This window comes from Trachurus japonicus, chromosome 16, assembly GCF_045865225.1.
Source record: "Trachurus japonicus isolate A0001 chromosome 16, Traja_1.0".
Lineage (NCBI taxonomy): Eukaryota > Metazoa > Chordata > Actinopteri > Carangiformes > Carangidae > Trachurus > Trachurus japonicus.
The window spans coordinates 23,367,582-23,385,763 of NC_140922.1; the positions used below are offsets into that span (position 1 = coordinate 23,367,582).

The window sequence follows — 18,182 nt, forward strand, 5'->3', positions numbered from 1 at the left end:
TTAAAGGACCAATTTGACGTTAACATTGTTGGATGTCATTTCTTGTTGCTAGAGAACCTTGAGTGATGTCACTTGTGTCATTTTCTGGTAGGTCTTTTGTGGCTTTAAGAAGGAGAAACAGAAAGTGTTTGTCTCAATCAGCTAGCCCTCAGGGTGAGAATATAATACAAGACTCAGCAGAGCATTTACCTCTGCCAAACCAGTCCCACACATGTTTGTGTTGTGAGTTCCATATATTATCACAAATCATTGTATAATGTGGATCTGAACTAAGATCTAGGTTTAAGACGAGCTTATTTCTTTTTAAAAATCAAGCATCATACAAAGTGTCAACTCAAAAATGTCACCTTTAATGCCACAGTAATGCCCTGGCAGGATGAAATTAGTCTGGCATGAAATTTCATCTCGCGTAGATATGAATATGTATAACCGCGCGGCAGTTCATCATAAACAAGATGCCTGTTTTTTTTTTTTAATAAATAGTACGGAACTGGGTTGAAATGATCGATAGAAAAAGGCTGATTTGGTAATACAAGACATGATCAGGCAGCAGCAGCGGCGGCGGCGGTGTTGTGTTGTCCTCAAGTAGCTTCTGCTGCCCTGACGGGTCATGTAAGGACATGTTGGCTCGCAGCCGGCTCGGGACATGAATGCGGTTACCGCTCCTCCTTGAAAAACTGTGCTTATATATCCGGTTCATTTCAGGACACGCTGACTGAAGCTAAGGCTAAAAACCCAGCTCACAATAGCGTTAACTTATATCACATTTCAAATGATTTAATAAAAGTTTCTACAAAAAAAAAAAATCTACAGCACCGAGAGTCGCCGAGGAATGACGTCAGGACGTATCACATTGAATGATGACGCCGTTTGATCATTAAAAATCTGCCGTTAAAAAAAAAAAAATCTGAGAATTGGGTCAGCAAACTAACAGGGCACCACCACCAAACCGTCACGTTTATGAATGTAAGGTAACTACCGGTCGTTTGGTTTGATTTGTCGACAATATATATACAATATAACTTCTCCACAGACGCGCCCTGAGTATGAAATAACCTGTTCCGACGAAAAGAGAGAGGGAGAGACGGAGAGACAGAGGGAGAGAGAGAGAGATGTCCGGTGATTCCAGCATCTGCAGCCGGGAGCCGTAGCCGTTAGACCGGTCGGTCCGTCCGTCTGTCCGTCTATCTGTCTCCCTCCCGAAAACACGTTACCGCTACCTTAAAACACCCAGCCGGCCCACCGACCCACCGACCGACCGGGCTGAACGGTGAGGAGGAGGAGGAGGAGAGACACCGACACAGACACCAGAGCTGCTGCTGCTCCACTGCTGCTGCTGCTGCTGCTGCTGCTGAGAGACCCAAGGCAGGAAATTTATTGCTCGCTTCGTCTCGTCTCGTCTCGTCTCGACTCCACAGCCTCTGGTAGCAACACAGTGCACATTTCACCACTAGTTCCAGTAAGTTTACCGCCACACGGACTCAACGACAATAATGATATTAATGACTGGTGGCCCCGGCTAACTAACACCGGCTAGTTGGCCCACCTCATAGTCATGCTAGATGCTGCTGTCGGGCTAAGTTATTAGACCACCTCCATGTGTAACGTTGTGTGTCAATTTCAATCGCTCTAACATTGTTGAAATAGTAACGAATTAGCTAGCTCACACCTCCAAATGATTGTGTAGATATCTGTTCATGCAAATGGTCTTCTTGTTGTGGCAGTAGTACAACCATAGCAAACCGCACACAGTTTTATTATTGTTATTGCTAAGACTGTAATCTATCAACAGATATTAACACTAGTAGTTTTAACAGAACATTTTGCTGAACCTTTGTTGTAGCACGTGTCGACCTGTGGTAACAATCAGATTCATTTGAGTGATAAACATGAATACAAAGACAGAAATACAAACGAGAGAAGAAGAAAAAAAAAGAAAATATTTGTTGCCATTTTGTTTTGTGTGTGCCATACAAAAGGTGTTTAATTTGTGTAGTGAGATTATTATTACCCTGCCATAAACGAGATAATTTTGGTGTGGTCCTTACCAAGGCTGTGGTAATAACCACAGAGAGTAGTAGCCTCGTTGCTGAGATTTGCTTGTGTGATAATTTGTGATTAAATAAGATGTTTGTGTGTGCACAGAACTAGATTTTACAGAGGACACTTTAACAAGACAGGGCATGAGTTTCAAGGTCCTTGTTACGTCAGCTGACATTGTGCTTTAGTAGTGCACATTCCCAAATAAATTTCCACAATCCATTTTTAATGCACAGTGAGCTTGGTGCCTTCCTGAGGGTGGTAGAGGGTCTTGGGGGTTACACGCCCTCTTTGCCCAGTTATCCAGCTTATTCCACCTGATCAGATAGAGTTGGATTCATATAATAAGCATTTTTATATAGCCCGCCATGAAATCCCCCAAACCCCAAGGTGACCTCTCATAAAAGGTTGTTGTGTCCACCATCAGTCAACATAATAAAGGCATAAGGCAGAAGAAAAACAACAACGCAACAAAAAAGCAAGTGATCCATACATCCAAGAAAGTGGAACCAGTAAATGTTGGTATGTTTTGTTTGAGGATAATACAAAAGTTAAACTATAGTCCTCTGTAGACTTATCAATTAATCGCTCACATGACCACTAATGTACATGTTGTTTTGCATTCATTTGCCACATGTTGATATTCATATTGATTTCAGAACAAATCTCTGTGTTATCTTGAACTCGGGCCTAAATCTAAAAACCGTATTGCCCATTAATCCTTGTACTTAGCTAATTTGATGAACACTAGTTTGTTTATGTGCCCACTGTTAGTCATCATGATGAATGAAGTGCACCATTTTATGTTCTCCTGGGCACCATCAAGTCTCTCTCACGCAGTCGCTTTCATATTATAATATGCGTGTACCATACACTTGACGCACATTGTTATCACAGCAGTTTGAAAGTGTTTAACATCATGCTTTTTTGTCAACACAAAAATAGTTTGTAGGGTGTTAGATTCATTCTTTATACATTTAAAATGTGCAATATAAATTGAATTAAAAAGAAATCTATTGATTTTTTTTACTACAGTATATCATGGCTATTTATACAGCAGCTTTAACATGTCATAACTGGTTATTGTATAAGTATTTGTTTTTTGTAAATGTTTAAAACATTGGCAACCGCAAATCACCGGAAAGAGATAATGTTTGATTCTTTTATCTAAGGAAAGATTAGGACTGCAGTGCACAGTCCGTCAAAATATAATCAAAATGGAAACCTGGCCAAGCACAGTGTCCAGATCCTATGAGCTTTCATTTCTTTGATAAAAGTAAGGATTGAATGCGTAATGATTGTGTCACGTCACTGTTATGTATTGTCAGCAACATAAGCATTGTGATGTTTCTATTTTACATGGTGCAACACTGACAGAATGGTTTAAGGCTAATCGTCATTGGATATCTAAGCCGTATTGTCATATGAAGATTTTACTCTTTATGTGATGATTTACTTATTTATATATTACATATACATTATTAGCTATGTATCTGTTTTGTTTTCTCTCCCAGAAATAAATAATTCAATGACTCTGGCATGTGAACACAACCTCCTGAGACATGTGAGCCCCAACACTTTTGCCACAGATCCTCTTTACCCCGAGTGGAAGTAAACAGAGTTTGGTTTGACGATGTCGAGCCGCCGGAAATCGACCACACCTTGCATGGTGCTGCCCTCTGACGTGGTGGAGCAGGAGGAGGTCGAGGAGAAAACGGAACGGACAAAGGAGGAAGAGGCAGTGGTGGAGGAGGAGGAGGGGAAAGTGAAGGAGGGAGCAGAGGAGGGTCCAACTGCAGAGGAGCTGGGTCAGGCTGTAGTGGTTGTCCCCACACCGCCAGATACAGGTACTGTAAGGTTTTATCTTCTCCCCCACACAGATGACTGTACACAAGGGGTCTGTAAAGGTGAATGAGTGGGAGTAACATGGGAAATTTTCATCACAATGAATGTACTATTATTATTATAGATGAACCCAGTGTCTCTGCAGTAGAAGACAGTGAAGTCCTCGATCCTTCGCTGAAGCGCAGCACTACAAACCCCGCTGAGGATCCGAGCAGTGACCAGCCAGCCCAGGAGCAACAGTGTGAGACGCCCGAGGAGGGAGGAGGAGGAGCAGCAGACCCTGCATCGGTTGCTGCCATCTCTCTCAGTAAGACACCCATCATGAGGATGAAGACCAAATCTGAACCCAAGAGGATCGCCGTGTCCCTGAAATCGTCGGACGAGGGAGCGGACAGTTTTGGAGGAGGTGGCGAGGGAGAGGTGGGAGGAGAGCAGGAGCCGATCGAGGCTCCTCTGGGGCCAATGACTCCCGTCGAAATGCTGCTGCATGACTCCATGAAGCTCGGAGGAGGCTCGCTCATCAGCCCGCACTCAGAACAGCCAAGGAAATCATCCATTTTAAACCCCACAGTTCTGCCTGCTGGCCTTGCACAGGTAGACGTGATTATACAAATAAAGTTATTCACAAGAAAAGTCCATTAAAAAAAGAAAGAGTATCTGACTCAACAGCCATCTCCATATAATATAATAATGGATTGCAATGCTAAATATTCTCAGCAGGGAAGTTATGTTAACTTTAGCTGATCCGCAGTGGGTAGATACCTATTGTCTTCTTCAGAGACACTTTGGCAGGAACCCAGCTTGACAAATAGAGCATGACCAGTGTCATTTCAATATCTGTCATCTCCTTCTCCTTTATTCCAGGTATTGTCAGCGTTTCAGGCTCAGCAGAGTGCAGCAGCGGCTCAGCCTCAGCTGCTGATCCCCCTCAGCAGCATCCCCTCCTACAGTGCAGCTATGGACACCAACCCTCTGCTGGGCAGCACGTACAAGAAGTTTCCTTACCCCTCCATGGCCGAGATCAGCAGCCTGGCAGCACAGACACAGTTTACAGAGGAGCAGATAAAGGTAGATGGATGTGTTTTCACCGTCGTCTGTCTGTTTGTTCTAAGACACAATTACAGGCTTTTTCTTTTTTACTCCACACCTTAATTTGAATGTTAACTACTATAATATGCTAAAAAAAAAAAAATACAGTATTTTGTAAATGATGCTCAAATGTCCTCAATCTCTCCTCAGGTGTGGTTCTCAGCTCAGCGGCTGAAGCATGGTGTTAGCTGGACGCCTGAGGAAGTGGAGGAGGCCAGGAGGAAACAGTTTAATGGCACAGTGCACACAGTGCCCCAAACCATCACCGTCATACCTGCCCACCAGCTCTCAGCTGCTGCCAACGGTCTCCAGTCCATTCTTCAGACCTGCCAGATAGTGGGTCAGCCTGGCCTGGTGTTCACACAGGTAGGTAAGGAAAGAAAACACACCATGTCTAAAAAAGACTCAGCAGCTATTCTTTACCTTACCTTGAATCTAGTCACTTTAACTCTAAGCTGCGTCAGCTTTATTTGACTTGAAATAGTGACTTTGTATTGAATCTACTTCGACTGAATAATAACAAAACTATATTTTTTATTGATTTCATGTTTTAACTGTAGGGTAACATTTTGTGTTTTTTGTCTATTCACTCAAAATTATCTACATTATTATCTCAAGAGCAAAAACATGCCTGTAATCAAGGGTTTTTCAGGTAACTAACTATCAGTTGATTTTCTTCATGCTGATATCTTGTATAGGTTAAAGAGATTCTTCCCTTTTGAATTTCATTAGTGTAGTTTTGATGATGCTGATCATCTTAAAGGGATATTCTGGCGTAAGTTTAACTCATGGTCTAACGCACCGTGGGAGAGTGGGTGAGTTCTGTTTTTGTATCTTTTCAATAGAAACCAGGCAAAGCCAGCGGGTGTTTGATGCCCCGGATTATGTGCTGGGACCCTATTTGTACTGTTGATGAAGTCTGGTGCTGTTCTGAGCATTGTTTGTGGCTATGAGTGGCTTTTTTTGATGGCGGTTGGCTCTTGGCTACAAAGACAGCAGTGTTTTGCTATCTGACTGTCTGTGTTGAAGTCGCCACAACTAGAGAAGTTTGCAGTCGGCAAACTTGATCTCTGGAGGTTGTGTTCTACTCGGTCTCTCAGTGCGTTAGACCAGGGCTTCACTCTGGGACCCACATTTTCCCATGGTCATTAAGTCGCAACCCACTTTTATATAATTCAAACCAAGAATTTTTTTTAAAGCCTTTAAAAACTCATTTTGCTCTTTATTGAGCAAAGTGCATTTCAGAGCACATGAATGAAACTGAGGAGGACCATGACAACTACATGTACGGAAGTGAATAAAAAAATATCAAACTGCACAAAATGGAGACCAACAAAATGATATATTTGACTTCTAATGCATCTCTGCATTCAGAGCATATTCACAAAAGTGAATAAATATCAAATTGTACAAAATAAAGACCCACAAAACAAAACAAGGTATTTTCACTGCATTCAGGCCACATTAATAAGAAACTGATATCTTTGCATTCAGAGCAAATGGAGCAAATAATAAGAACCATTACAACTGCATGTGTTCGCGTGTCTCGTGTGCCTTTCAAAATAAGTTATTGTTCAAAATAAAATGTCCAACATCAGATGTGCATTAAATATTATTTACTTTTTTGACCAGCTGTCCGCGACCCATCCAGAACGGGTCCGCGACCCACTTTTGGGTCCCGACCCACCAGTTGAGAACCACTGCGTTAGACCATTGGTTAAACTTACACCGGAATATCCCTTAAAGGTATTGACTGCAGTCTCACAGATTGTGTTGTGAGGCATTGCTGGGAATCAACACTCAAAGAGTTTGAGAAATTAACATTACACAAATGGTCTTCATTAGGGCTTCAACTAATGATTATTTCTATTATCGATTAATCTGTTGATTATGTAAACGATTAATCGATTAGTTGTTTGGTCAATAAAATGTATGTCAATCAGTGTTTCCCAAACCACAAAATGACGTCCTCAAATGTCTTGTTTTGTCCACAAACCAAAGAGATAGTCAGTGAATTGTCATAAAGAAACAAAGAAACCAGAAATATTCACATTTAAGAAGCTGAAATCTGAGAATTTTGACATTTTTTCTTTAAAAAAAACTACCCAAACCGATTTTTCGATTATCAAAAAAGTTGATGATTAATTTAATAATCAGTTATTGTTTGATTAATTGTTGCGACTCTAGTCATCATGCCACCACACATTACCATCATCACACACAAATATGATCTTATATTTGCTCTTCTGTTGCTGTGCTCAGTGGGTTGCCCTTTCCTGTTGTGGTTTTGGCCTCTGCTCATATTTTATATACTAGAGGGAAGAGGAAAGCTAATCTTACCAAGAAGACGCATTTACATGTCTCATCCACACGTTGTGTTTGTCATTGTCTGACTATGTGAAGGTCGGACCAGGGGGAACTCTTCCAGTGACCAGTCCCATCACCCTGACGGTGGCGGGGCTGCCCAGCCAGTCCCAAAGCTCCAGCAGAGTTTCCTGCCTGCCCACCCCAACAAACAGTGAGCTGAAACGGGCTACCACTGTCCAGCCTCCCTCTCTTTCTCCACAGGTGGAGACAACACTTAAATCTCTCTGTCAGACAAGTACTTGTTTGCACTTGTGCTCTCATTGCAAAACAAAAAAACACTTGTTTAATGTATAACTTTCCTTTTCTCTCTCCAAGGAGAACTCGGCCCTCAGCGCTGACACCTTCAGTATGCGGCCTAAGAAGTCCAAAGAGCAGCTGGCAGAGCTGAAAGCCAGCTACCTGAAAAACCACTTTGTCACTGATGCTGAAATTGCCAGGCTGATGAAGCTCACCAACCTGACAAAGGGAGAGATCAAGAAATGGTTCAGCGACACCCGGTACAACCAGCGCAACTCCAAGAACAGTCACGTCATTGTTTTCCACGATGGAGGGGGTAGAGGCAGTGGCAGCTGTAGCAGCAATGCCAGCACCACTATCGTTATTGACTCGAGTGATGAGAACCCAACATCTCCGCATCCTCCCTGCACACCTCCTGTGAAGGAGAAGGAGACACGGCCCAAAACGTGGAACCCATTCCCGGACTTTACCCTGCAGAAGTTTAAGGAGAAGACACCGGAGCAGCTGGTGGTGCTGGAGGAGAGTTTTGAGAAGAACAGCACCCCGTCAGATGAAGAGCTCAGCCGCCTGAGGACGGAGACTAAACTGACCAGGAGGGAGATCGACGCCTGGTTCACTGAGAGGCGAAAAATGCCGTCCGTCAGCACGTCCTCGCCGGATTCTTCAGAGGGAGGGAAGATTGAGACAGACGGAGGAAAGGCAGGTGAAAGAGCAGGAGCAGGAGGAGCATCATCTTCTTCTCCTTCTGCCTCTTCGTCCCGTAGAGGCAGTCAAACTCCCCCCGGAGGTCGCAGTAAGCAGCTGCCCATCACTGCTCCCAGCAGCAAGAAAGACATAAAAGATAAAACTAAAAAGTCGCCGGAGCAGCTCCACATTCTGAAAGTCGCCTTTGTGAGGACCCAGTGGCCCTCGCCGGAGGAGTACGACCAGCTGGCAGAGGAGAGCGGCCTTCCTCGCTCTTACATTGTCAGCTGGTTTGGGGACTCTCGGTACTCGTGGAAAAACGGAAACCTGAAATGGTTCTTCCAGTACCAAAGCGGGAACGTTGAGGCGGTGAACGTCAGTGGAGGTAATAAAATGGGAAGCGGCAGGAAAAGGCGCGGTCGAAATCGCGGTTGGGGTCGGTCCCGGACCAGGAAGCAGCCAAGACGGTCTGCCTCTTCCAGTGCAGATGTTGACAGATCCCCACCGGCAAAGAAATTTAAGACTGGGAGAGAGATCCTGAAGGAGTACTACGTGAAGCACCAGTTCCTCAATGAGGAAGACCTGGATGAGCTCGTCACCAAGACCAACATGAGCTATGAACAGGTAATCAAAATAACCAGGGCCCATCGGCCAAATGCTTACTGCTTTAACCTGTCTAATGGCCACACAGTTGAAAAACACGAATTATGGCCTTAATCCAACTGGACAACTTAGTGCATATTAACGCGTTAGTATGACTAAGACAGGACCTATCCAGTTCCAACTAAAACTCCCAGATAATGTGATTGAAGAACCAGTTTTCTTCTGCATGCATACGTCTTACTCTGACTGAAACTGGACAATGCATGTGCCCATGCTACACAACAAAGACGGCACAAAATGTAGCATAGAAGCCGGACCAAAACCCGGCCAATACATAGTCATAGCAGTAGGTTCATTACCTTTAATTTTCGGTGCATGTTGTTTTGAGATCCGCGGGGCAGAGATGTGAGCTGCTCAGCAAACACAATGGAGGTCAACGGTACTGGTCCCCTGTCCCTCAAAACTCATTAAATACACAATCCAACAACTGCAAAACGCTCTGGTGGACAAGTTGTGACCTGCACATTCACCACGCTTTGAAATAATCATGTAACATTACAAGACAGAGTTGTTTTCGAGGCAAATGCAGCCGAACTACATTCCAGACATGGCTGCTGGGCGGAGTGATTTCAAAAGCACAAGTAGTTCCGAGTATTTGCTTCGTGTGTCGTAATGTTACATAATTATACATGATTATTTCATAGCGTCGCAAATGTGCAGGTCACAACTTGTCCACTGGAGTGTTTTGGAGTTGTTTGATTGTGAGTTTGATGAGGGACAGGGGACTATACTGTTTCTACCGTTACCTGAGCAACAACATGCACCAACTATTAAAGTAATAAACCTACTACTATGACTACAGGGATTATTGTTTCCTATTAATTAACAAGACTATATGGCAGCCCGCCACAGTCTCGTTCTGTTTTCGATGTTTGTCCGGGTTTTTTCCCCCTGGGTTTAATTACACGGGGTGCCGGCCAGGTATCTCTCCTGGCAGTTAATAGAGTTTTGCTTGTTTGTCAGTTTGACATGTATAACCTTAACCGAACTCAAGTTTCACCAAAAACCCCTCACACAAGGGAAATACTCTTGTACTCCCTGATTATGCAATGAAAAAGACTTTAAGAAACGACTGAATCAATCAGTACACAGAATCAGCACTACAAGAAAGCAGGTTCAAAAAGGCTCAAAAGCAAAATAAGTGTATTCAAAGAACTAACAACTCAAAACTCTACGGTCCATAACACAGAAACTCCCATTTTCCAGGCTTTCATTTCTTCCAAAACTCAGGTTATCAGTTCAAACAAAAGTCAGTTTATTGAGAGAAAAAACAATGTTTCATGTACTAGAAAAAAAAAAACTCGTATTAAAGGTAAGTGTTTGTGTTTGTATCAGCACTCCTTGAAAACACAGTACTCAGTTGTTGTGAGTACTTACTAATCTGTAAAATCTAAACTTGTCTTCTTGTATTAAAAACTGCCAACGTTTTCATGACAGATCATGATCTTGGTGTCCTCACTTGGCCATTACCCACTCCATATGTTTCTGTGTAGGTGAGGGAGTGGTTTGCGGAGGTCCAGCGGCGCACAGACATGGGGTTAGACCCCTTTCTGGAGCACACCGCACGGAGACGGGACGGAGACCAAGTGGGGGAGGTAGACGGAGAGGAGACGCAGGGAGAAACATCGACAGCCGCCGAAGACCAGACCGGTGCTGGGCCGGGAGACGAGGAAGAGGACGAAGAGGACGAGGAGGAGGACGCCGACGATACCGATGACAGTGAGGTTTGGGAACCGTCACGTAGCGTCAGGAAATCCTTGTCAGTGTCAGAAGACTAATTATTGTGGAAAGCAATAGCGAGAATGTTACAGGGGAAATACTGGGCTGATCAATGCTGGAGGACACGTAGCTGAATAACGTCTTTCTGCCACTGATTCGCTTGTCTGGACATTTATAACATTAATTCAACGTTTTTTCAAAACTATTTCTGATTCATGTCTACATGAGACTAACAGATGGACTGTTATCTTTAGCTCACTCTCTCAATAGCAATCTTATTATCTGTAAGTAATGCATCACCGTTTAAACAGTAATCAAGGTCCCCTACAGATCTTCAGTGGCAGACTTTGGCAAAGCTCAGAAAACAGTCGTTAAACAATATCACATCAAAAAAAAGGAAGATTACTATGAAGTGAAATCTTCACGCTGAGCCGCAGATGAAAGCTGGCAAGATAAAATAGTTGCTGAAGAAGACGCTGTATCTGGGAGCTGTAGATCATTCTTCACAAGCAACTAATGAATACTGACTGTTGTGTGTGAGAGATTGTAGGAGAAAATGACTCCTGATGAAAATGTCCACCATGCTCCTTGTTAAATTTGCACTCCTTGTTTTTTTTGTTTTGTTTTGTTTTCTTTTTAAATCAAGCCATTAAGGGAGATTTATTCACACATTTATGCTGCATTTCCTCATACGGGAGTTTGTTATGCTGTTGTGAGCACAGGCCAAAATTCAAACTTCAGTCTCCTCTCCAGTGTTATGAATGTTTCACCTCTCGTCCCAAACTAACTGCACAGAAAGAAAAAAAAAGACTTTGATCTGTTGTATCAAAGGTGCTTTAAAATGTATCTCCACTAGATGTCACTGCTGAGCAATGTCCCCAATCAAACAAGCGTACATCCATCAGTGGATCTGGTTGATTTTTCAGGTCATACTACCACCTGTGCAGATCACGCCATAGACCAAAACGTTTGAACTGACACTGAAAATCAGGTGTTTTATCTCACTGGGATAAAAGGCCTAACATGAGAAAAGTACCTTAAAGCTGAATGAATGCCAATGCCATGATGCTTTTAAAAAACGCTGGATATCTAGTCAAGTCTTCCCTATAGTGACTAATTGTTCATAAATATTATTAGTATTAAATATTTCTAACTGATTACAGATCTAATCTGATGGGAAAAATTCCACAGTATGTGTTTAATATGCACTGCTATTAATGTTTTTGAACCAGTTTTTCACTTTTTTGACAGAACTCATCCTGTGCTGTGCTATTAAAAAAAAAAAAAACTTTTTAAAGGGGTTTGCGAAGATTCAGACAGCGTGAGGCTTTTGTGCCAAAGTTGAATGTGTTGTCTCGTTAACAGTGAGTTACAGTTTGAAGCAGTGGTTCAGTTTGTGAACTTAGTAATGGCCACTGACTGTGAAGAACACCTCTGACTCCACTAAAATAGTAACAGAAACTGGATGGACTGATTTTTTTTACAATGGGTTGTAGTTTTCCCCCAAACCATGTAAATGTGAGCTACAGCTCCAATGTAAATTTTAAGTAAATCAGTCCACATATTTTCACCCTGGATGAGACTGCTGTCGTCACTAATTCACCAACACCTTGCCTTTTGTTTGGGGCTCATGAAAGAAAAAGAAAAAAAAACAGGCCTATGAATCATTTTAGGTCCTGACTCTTTAAGAAACACTGTTTAATGGTATTTCAGATGATAATTTGACTGCAGTCTGCACTGATGAGAAAATGTGAAGCACCTAAACAAACCTTTTTTGAAAGAAAAATGCACTTTGTCCACTTGTTTTCACTGTGGACTAAATCCTGATTAGGCACCTTAATCTCTTATTATACCATGAAATGGCTCTGAGAGACCAAATCTGTTTTGTATGACTAAGAACTGAACCAGTATTTTGCCTTTTTTAATCCTAAGTGTGTTTTCAAGGGGAGGAATATTACCAATTTATTCACTTTTCTAATAATATGTGTCATTTCATATTTGGATGTTTATACGGCTCAGAAAACTAGTAGAACAATCACCTGCCGCTTTTGTTCACTAAATTGCACAATTTGAGCCCAGTTTTTGATCATTTCTCCTTTTAAAAATGTGCATGTTATATTTGTCATTATGTTTTTTAACTGTTGCTTTAAAACAGGAGACATGTCTCCCATCTCTCCTACTCTGCTCACTCATGCCCCCGTCTATTTAGCCCTCTTGTTTAGTCCACTTTTGTAAAATAAATGCCTAGACTTCATGATGTGCACTTCCTAAGACATGTTTCTGCAAATGTTACCAGTGTCCTGTTGGTTCTCCGTCTCATTGAACTGTCTACAACACAAGCAGACAGGCTGACAGGGCTACAGAGACATCTTCAAAAGACTGAGACCATTCAGAAAATTGAAAGAAAAAAAAAAGACATTCTTGGAAAATTCACTTTCTCTCGTGGAGGGAATTGTGATGCCTGAAGAAACAGCACAGCATTCCCTCTGTGGTGGGAAATCTACCAAATAACGCTCCTCCTTCTCACTGTTTTCTTCATGCTTTGGTGCATTAAGACGACGGGACAATAGACTGAAAACTGTCTAGAGCACAGTTCTTCACGGACGGGGGGAGAGACTCTGACGAAGCTTTGCAGATAAACCTATGTGCCTACATGGCTCCTATACTTGTTTGAACAGAATTTCAGCAACTCTCGACAAAAGATGAGAGAGTTTGCGAGTGCTTTGGAAATCAGAAATTGTTGGCTGATTGTTCGGAGGGGGGTGGGGGTCTTGTTCAAACTGAGGTGTGATGCATGACCAAGCTCTGCTTTCTGCTGACGCTAAATGATGCCTAGATAATCTGAAGTTGACATTGCAAACTTCTGTTGTAAGTCCTTAAAACGAATACCTTGGTGTTTTGAATTGTGTTTTATTTTGTCACCAGGCACTTGTCACTCTCCATGTTGCCCACTTCAGCTACATAAAATACATTTTGATGAGTATCTCAGAAACCATTGTGGGCAGTTAGCAGCTGTGAACTACCAGCTAACGTAGCCCGGTTATGGCAACTGAGGTAGAGTTGAAACTATTGTGTCATAATGTGACGACTGCCTGGCCATGAAAAATCACAAATTCAAACGTCGAGGTACCCTTTGTCTAATACTGCATGCAATAATCAAGACGAACAACTGCTCATTTTGTACATAGAGTATTTTGGGTTGGTATACTTGGCACAGTAGAAGCCTAATCTGGGTTTACATTTATTTTGTATCTCATTAATACCAGTTTGTCACTTTTTAATTAGCACCTGAATTGCCACCATGGACCTCTTTTCTTTGACTGCAGAGCCACTTATTTATGTTGTCTCCCCGTTAGCTTGGCAGCAGGATTGCATTGAGTAGCTGGCTCCATTTTTAACGACAATGGAGGTCATTCGTTGGCCGCCATTTTGTGCCCATTTGTAACCATTTGAATTCTGGTACTGGTACTACATGTCCTAATATACACACACTTGTTTCAGTCCACAGGTTAGGCTTAACTCCGTGTCCAGGTATCCAACCCCCCGGTCTTTTACAGTGTGCTCTTTCTTTACTATAGCCAGTCTGTTTTGAATGGTTTTATATGTTTCTATCTATGAAAACTGTGTCATTACAACTCTGTCAACTCGGACATCAGTGGATTGCTTGTTAACAATACCGATTCATACAATACAGTACAACAGAGTAGTGTTTTTGAAATAGAATCTGTTTTAGAGTTCAGCCAGTGTTGCCTAAAATGGCTTTTTGGTACTTTGGTTGCAGAATGTATAGAATCAGGACTCATTTAGAAAAGACAAGCACTGACTTAAAAAGGAACTGCAAAGACTGTTTCTGGAAGAACCTGGAAATTCCTTTGCTTGCTAATAATTTGGCTCTACCCAACAGCACACAGACTGACAGAAACCTCCATAAAAAAAATTTAGGAGCAACATCTAAAGTTGCTTAGAGAGAGAGACACTCCATTGACTCAGTTTAATTGTCATGAGGAGTATTTCTCAGTCTTTGTATGGTGTCTTCCACGGCTCTAGACAGAGCTTTTTCATAGTTAAAAAAAGAAAAGAAAAAGATTATAATGATGTCATTAGGTTCATCTCTCATATTTATCTCGATTCGTCACGATTGTAAATTGGAGGTGTAATGTTTCCTTCACCTACAAAAAGACAAATCGGTTGCATTGTGGGAAATGTAGCATCACCTGTTGGACATAAAAATGGGATAACATCTGCTGTTGAGATCTGCTGCACTGATTCTGACTCTATATGGAAGGAGTGCCCCTCTTGTGACAATACGGTAACAATGTTTTGCCGTTTCGGGCTCCATGTGACCGATGCTGCTGCAGTGAATCATTTCTTTTCTTTAATCTTTTCCCCAGGTCTTCTGAGGTGCTGTGTCTCTTCTCTGAGTTGTGGTTTTATATCCATCACTCATCTTGTATCCCAGTTAACCTTAGTGCAGTAGAGCTACAAGCTAACATTGTGATTGGAGTAGTTTACCTGCTGTCCTATAATGTCATATCTGTATCCCTCGCTATACTTCAGCTATAGTCCTCACTCGTTTTCTGTATTTAGACAAGTAGTTGGTTGAATGTTTCTTACAGCTATCAGAGATTCAAATGTTTTCAGCCAGATTTTTGGTTTAAAAAACAAACAAAAAAAAACATTTTGCCAGAACTGTAATATACTGTACGTATAAATGGAGATGTTTTTTTAAATTCATCTACAGTGGAATTTCGCCTTCTGGTTAGTCTGATCTCATTTTTAGCTGCTGACAATGATTTTTAGCCCGAGTCATTGCTTCTAATAGATGTGCTTTGCTTTTTAATCGCTATCTGCAGAGTTCTTTTTTTTTTTTTGTTCCTGCTTCAGTACAACTCATATTTCCACCTCTGTTTACTAAGTGATGACAGACTCCTCTATCAAGTAACAGTTGGTTTCGTAGACACAGATACTGTCAGGAAAACACACTGATCAAACTATATCACTCTACCTTTATCCAATGGTGTGTAATACTAGAGGCGTCAGATATTAGCTCCACCATTTTAAAAGGATTTCACCCCTGACTTTACTGACAGACCCAGTTTTTTCAAAAATAAGATGTGATTTCAGACCTGTTCAAATCCACCATGAGCTGGTACGACAGTACAATGGATTCTAGGATTGACACTAACCTATTTGTGGTTTAGGTTTTCATGGGCAATGCAAACTTTTCGTTCTTCATTGTCCTCGGCCAAACTTCTCAACCAAACAGTTCATCTTGGTCTGATTCTGTGTCTACGGAAGCGTTACTTCGATCTATTTCTGCCTGTACATTGGAAATGTGTTTTAGAAAATGAGAGGATCTGTCAAAAAGTTTGATAAAACACAGTATGTATGTGCTATATTTCCTCTGCAGGCTTGTTTTAGAGAGCTAAACAATTCTTTGTGGCCCTGCAATCATCAACTTGAAGCTACGAGCTGTGAGGCAAACAATTTGTGCAATGTTAATTTAAAACCCCGGCTGTTGTTGAGGCTCTGGCTTGATTTTTAGCTTGATTTAGAAAAGATTTATATTTTATACTTGTTTGAGGACAAACCCCAATAAATTTTGATCAGAAAGATGGCTGCCTGTGCACAGTGTTTGTATCTCTTGCTTTGAATAAATAGAATATGAATTAGTCTAGACTACACACACATTCACAGTGGAAAGTACAACAGTGTCTAATTCAAATCCTCTCTCTCAAGTCTCTTGAGCTTCAACCATTCCTGTATTGAAGGTCAGTGCTCTCAGAGTAGCAGGTTACAATCGGTTTATTATGAGGATCATTTTATCTGGAGCAGTTTCCATACACGTAAATGTTTCTTTTCCTTGTTTATTTTCAGCTTGTGTTTTTTCATTGTTAGGTGGACCAAGATGATTTACATAGGGTAACAATGGCTTTTCAGACATTTTTGCATGTTGTGTCGGAACCTTTAAAGAGTTACTTTGTTGGGACAGCAGAGGATGTTAGAGGATGCAAATGATGTTGTGATGTTATTGATAACCAATTTTTTTTCAACATTAAACAACTGCATACCCAGGGGGCAAAGCAAAAAAACGGACACGGAGCGTTGTAAAAGGTTTGACACCAGAAATGATATCTAGGAACTTCAAGGATTAAAACCTGGGTGGACAACCCGGTCAACTAGCTGCTGGAAAGCTACAGGGGGCCAAAACCCCTTTCTGGGGTCATTTTGCTGGCGAAATGATGTAAATGCAAATATTTAGGTGCTACAATGGCATAAATAGTCATACAACTATAAAATTTGGCAGAGAGTATCTTGACACATAGGGGGAGGCATGAAAAAAACATTCTGGGGTTTGTTGCAACTCAATTTTAAGATATCACTCTCAACATCCCAAAAAAGACCAAAAAAAGTACTGTTCACCTGACAAATTCTCATGAAAATTATTATTTTTCAGCACTTTATGGAGAATATCTATGCTTAACATGTATATAGAAAAATTCCTTAATTCATAAGCTTCCATTTGAGTCCAAGATAGCCTTTCTATCTCAAAAGCTCCACTTGCTGTGGCCAACCGTCTTCTCTATCTATCTGTTCACTTTGGGGAGACCAGAAATAGAATGGTTTCTGATCAGGCCAGTTAACATGTAGTTTTTCACAATAGGTGTTGCATTGTTTGGAGACAGCCTGTAGCTTTCCAGTAGCTAGTAGAAAGGCTATCTTGGACTCAAATGGAAGCTTATGAATTAAGGAATTTTTCTATATACATGCTAAGCATAGATATTCTCCATAAAGTGCTGAAAAATAATAATTTTCATGAGAATTTGTCAGGCGAACAGTACTTTTTTTGGTCTTTTTTGGGATGTTGAGGGTGATATCTTAAAATTGAGTTGCAACAAACCCCAGAATGTTTTTTTCATGCCTCCCCCTATGTGTCAAGATACTCTCTGCCAAGTTTTATAGTTGTATGACTATTTATGCCATTGTAGTACCTAAATATTTGCATTTACATCATTTCGCCAGCAAAATGACCCCAGAAAGGGGTTTTGGCCCCCTGTAGCTTTCCAGCAGCTAGTTGACCGGGTTGTCCACCCAGGTTTTAATCCTTGAAGTTCCTAGATATCATTCTGGTGTCAAACCTTTTACAACGCTCCGTGTCCGTTTTTCAAAAAACTGGGATTTTGCCCCCTGGGTAGCAGTGAAAAAACAGAGACAAAGAAATAAATACATTTATGAAAAGAGGAGGAAAACAAACCAAAACAACAACAAAACAAAAAGAAACAAAACAAAAAAACTGAAAACAAGAGCAGCAGCAACAAAAAAAGGACAACATGTTATATATCATAAACATGTACTTCCTGAATCTCTAGTGAGTTATAACCATCATGCCATGATATTTTATTTCAGTGAGATAGATTGCATTCTTTGAAAGTGAGAGATGAGAGGCTGCCAACATCTGTAAAATGTATCTGTTGAACCACGAATGGTGTATTTGATCTTTTCCCATTTTTAAAACGATAACGGGTCGTGCAGCCAGG

General features: G+C 41.4%; 1 protein-coding gene across 1 annotated transcript; it reads left to right on the forward strand.

Annotated features, from left to right (window-relative positions):
- Positions 1-841: 841 nt before the first annotated feature.
- zhx1 (zinc fingers and homeoboxes 1) lies at positions 842-13,021 on the forward strand. Its single transcript, XM_085802670.1, has 8 exons — positions 842-1,459; positions 3,555-3,887; positions 4,010-4,479; positions 4,750-4,953; positions 5,125-5,340; positions 7,378-7,542; positions 7,657-8,886; positions 10,419-13,021. The coding sequence occupies exons 2-8, from the start codon at positions 3,674-3,676 to the stop codon at positions 10,701-10,703; spliced, it is 2,784 nt and encodes a 927-aa protein (XP_085658796.1). The 5' UTR covers positions 842-1,459; positions 3,555-3,673; the 3' UTR covers positions 10,704-13,021.
- Positions 13,022-18,182: the final 5,161 nt, after the last annotated feature.

What these genes read in the sequence shown, in the direction of transcription:
- zhx1 (XM_085802670.1), top strand. Translation starts at nt 3,674, where the DNA reads ATGTCGAGCCGCCGGAAATCGACCACACCTTGCATGGTGCTGCCCTCT. An exon ending in TGCCTGCTGGCCTTGCACAG is followed by an intron (nt 4,480 to 4,749) that starts GTAGACGTGATT and finishes CCTTTATTCCAG; the next exon opens with GTATTGTCAGCGTTTCAGGC. An exon ending in CTCCCTCTCTTTCTCCACAG is followed by an intron (nt 7,543 to 7,656) that starts GTGGAGACAACA and finishes TCTCTCTCCAAG; the next exon opens with GAGAACTCGGCCCTCAGCGC.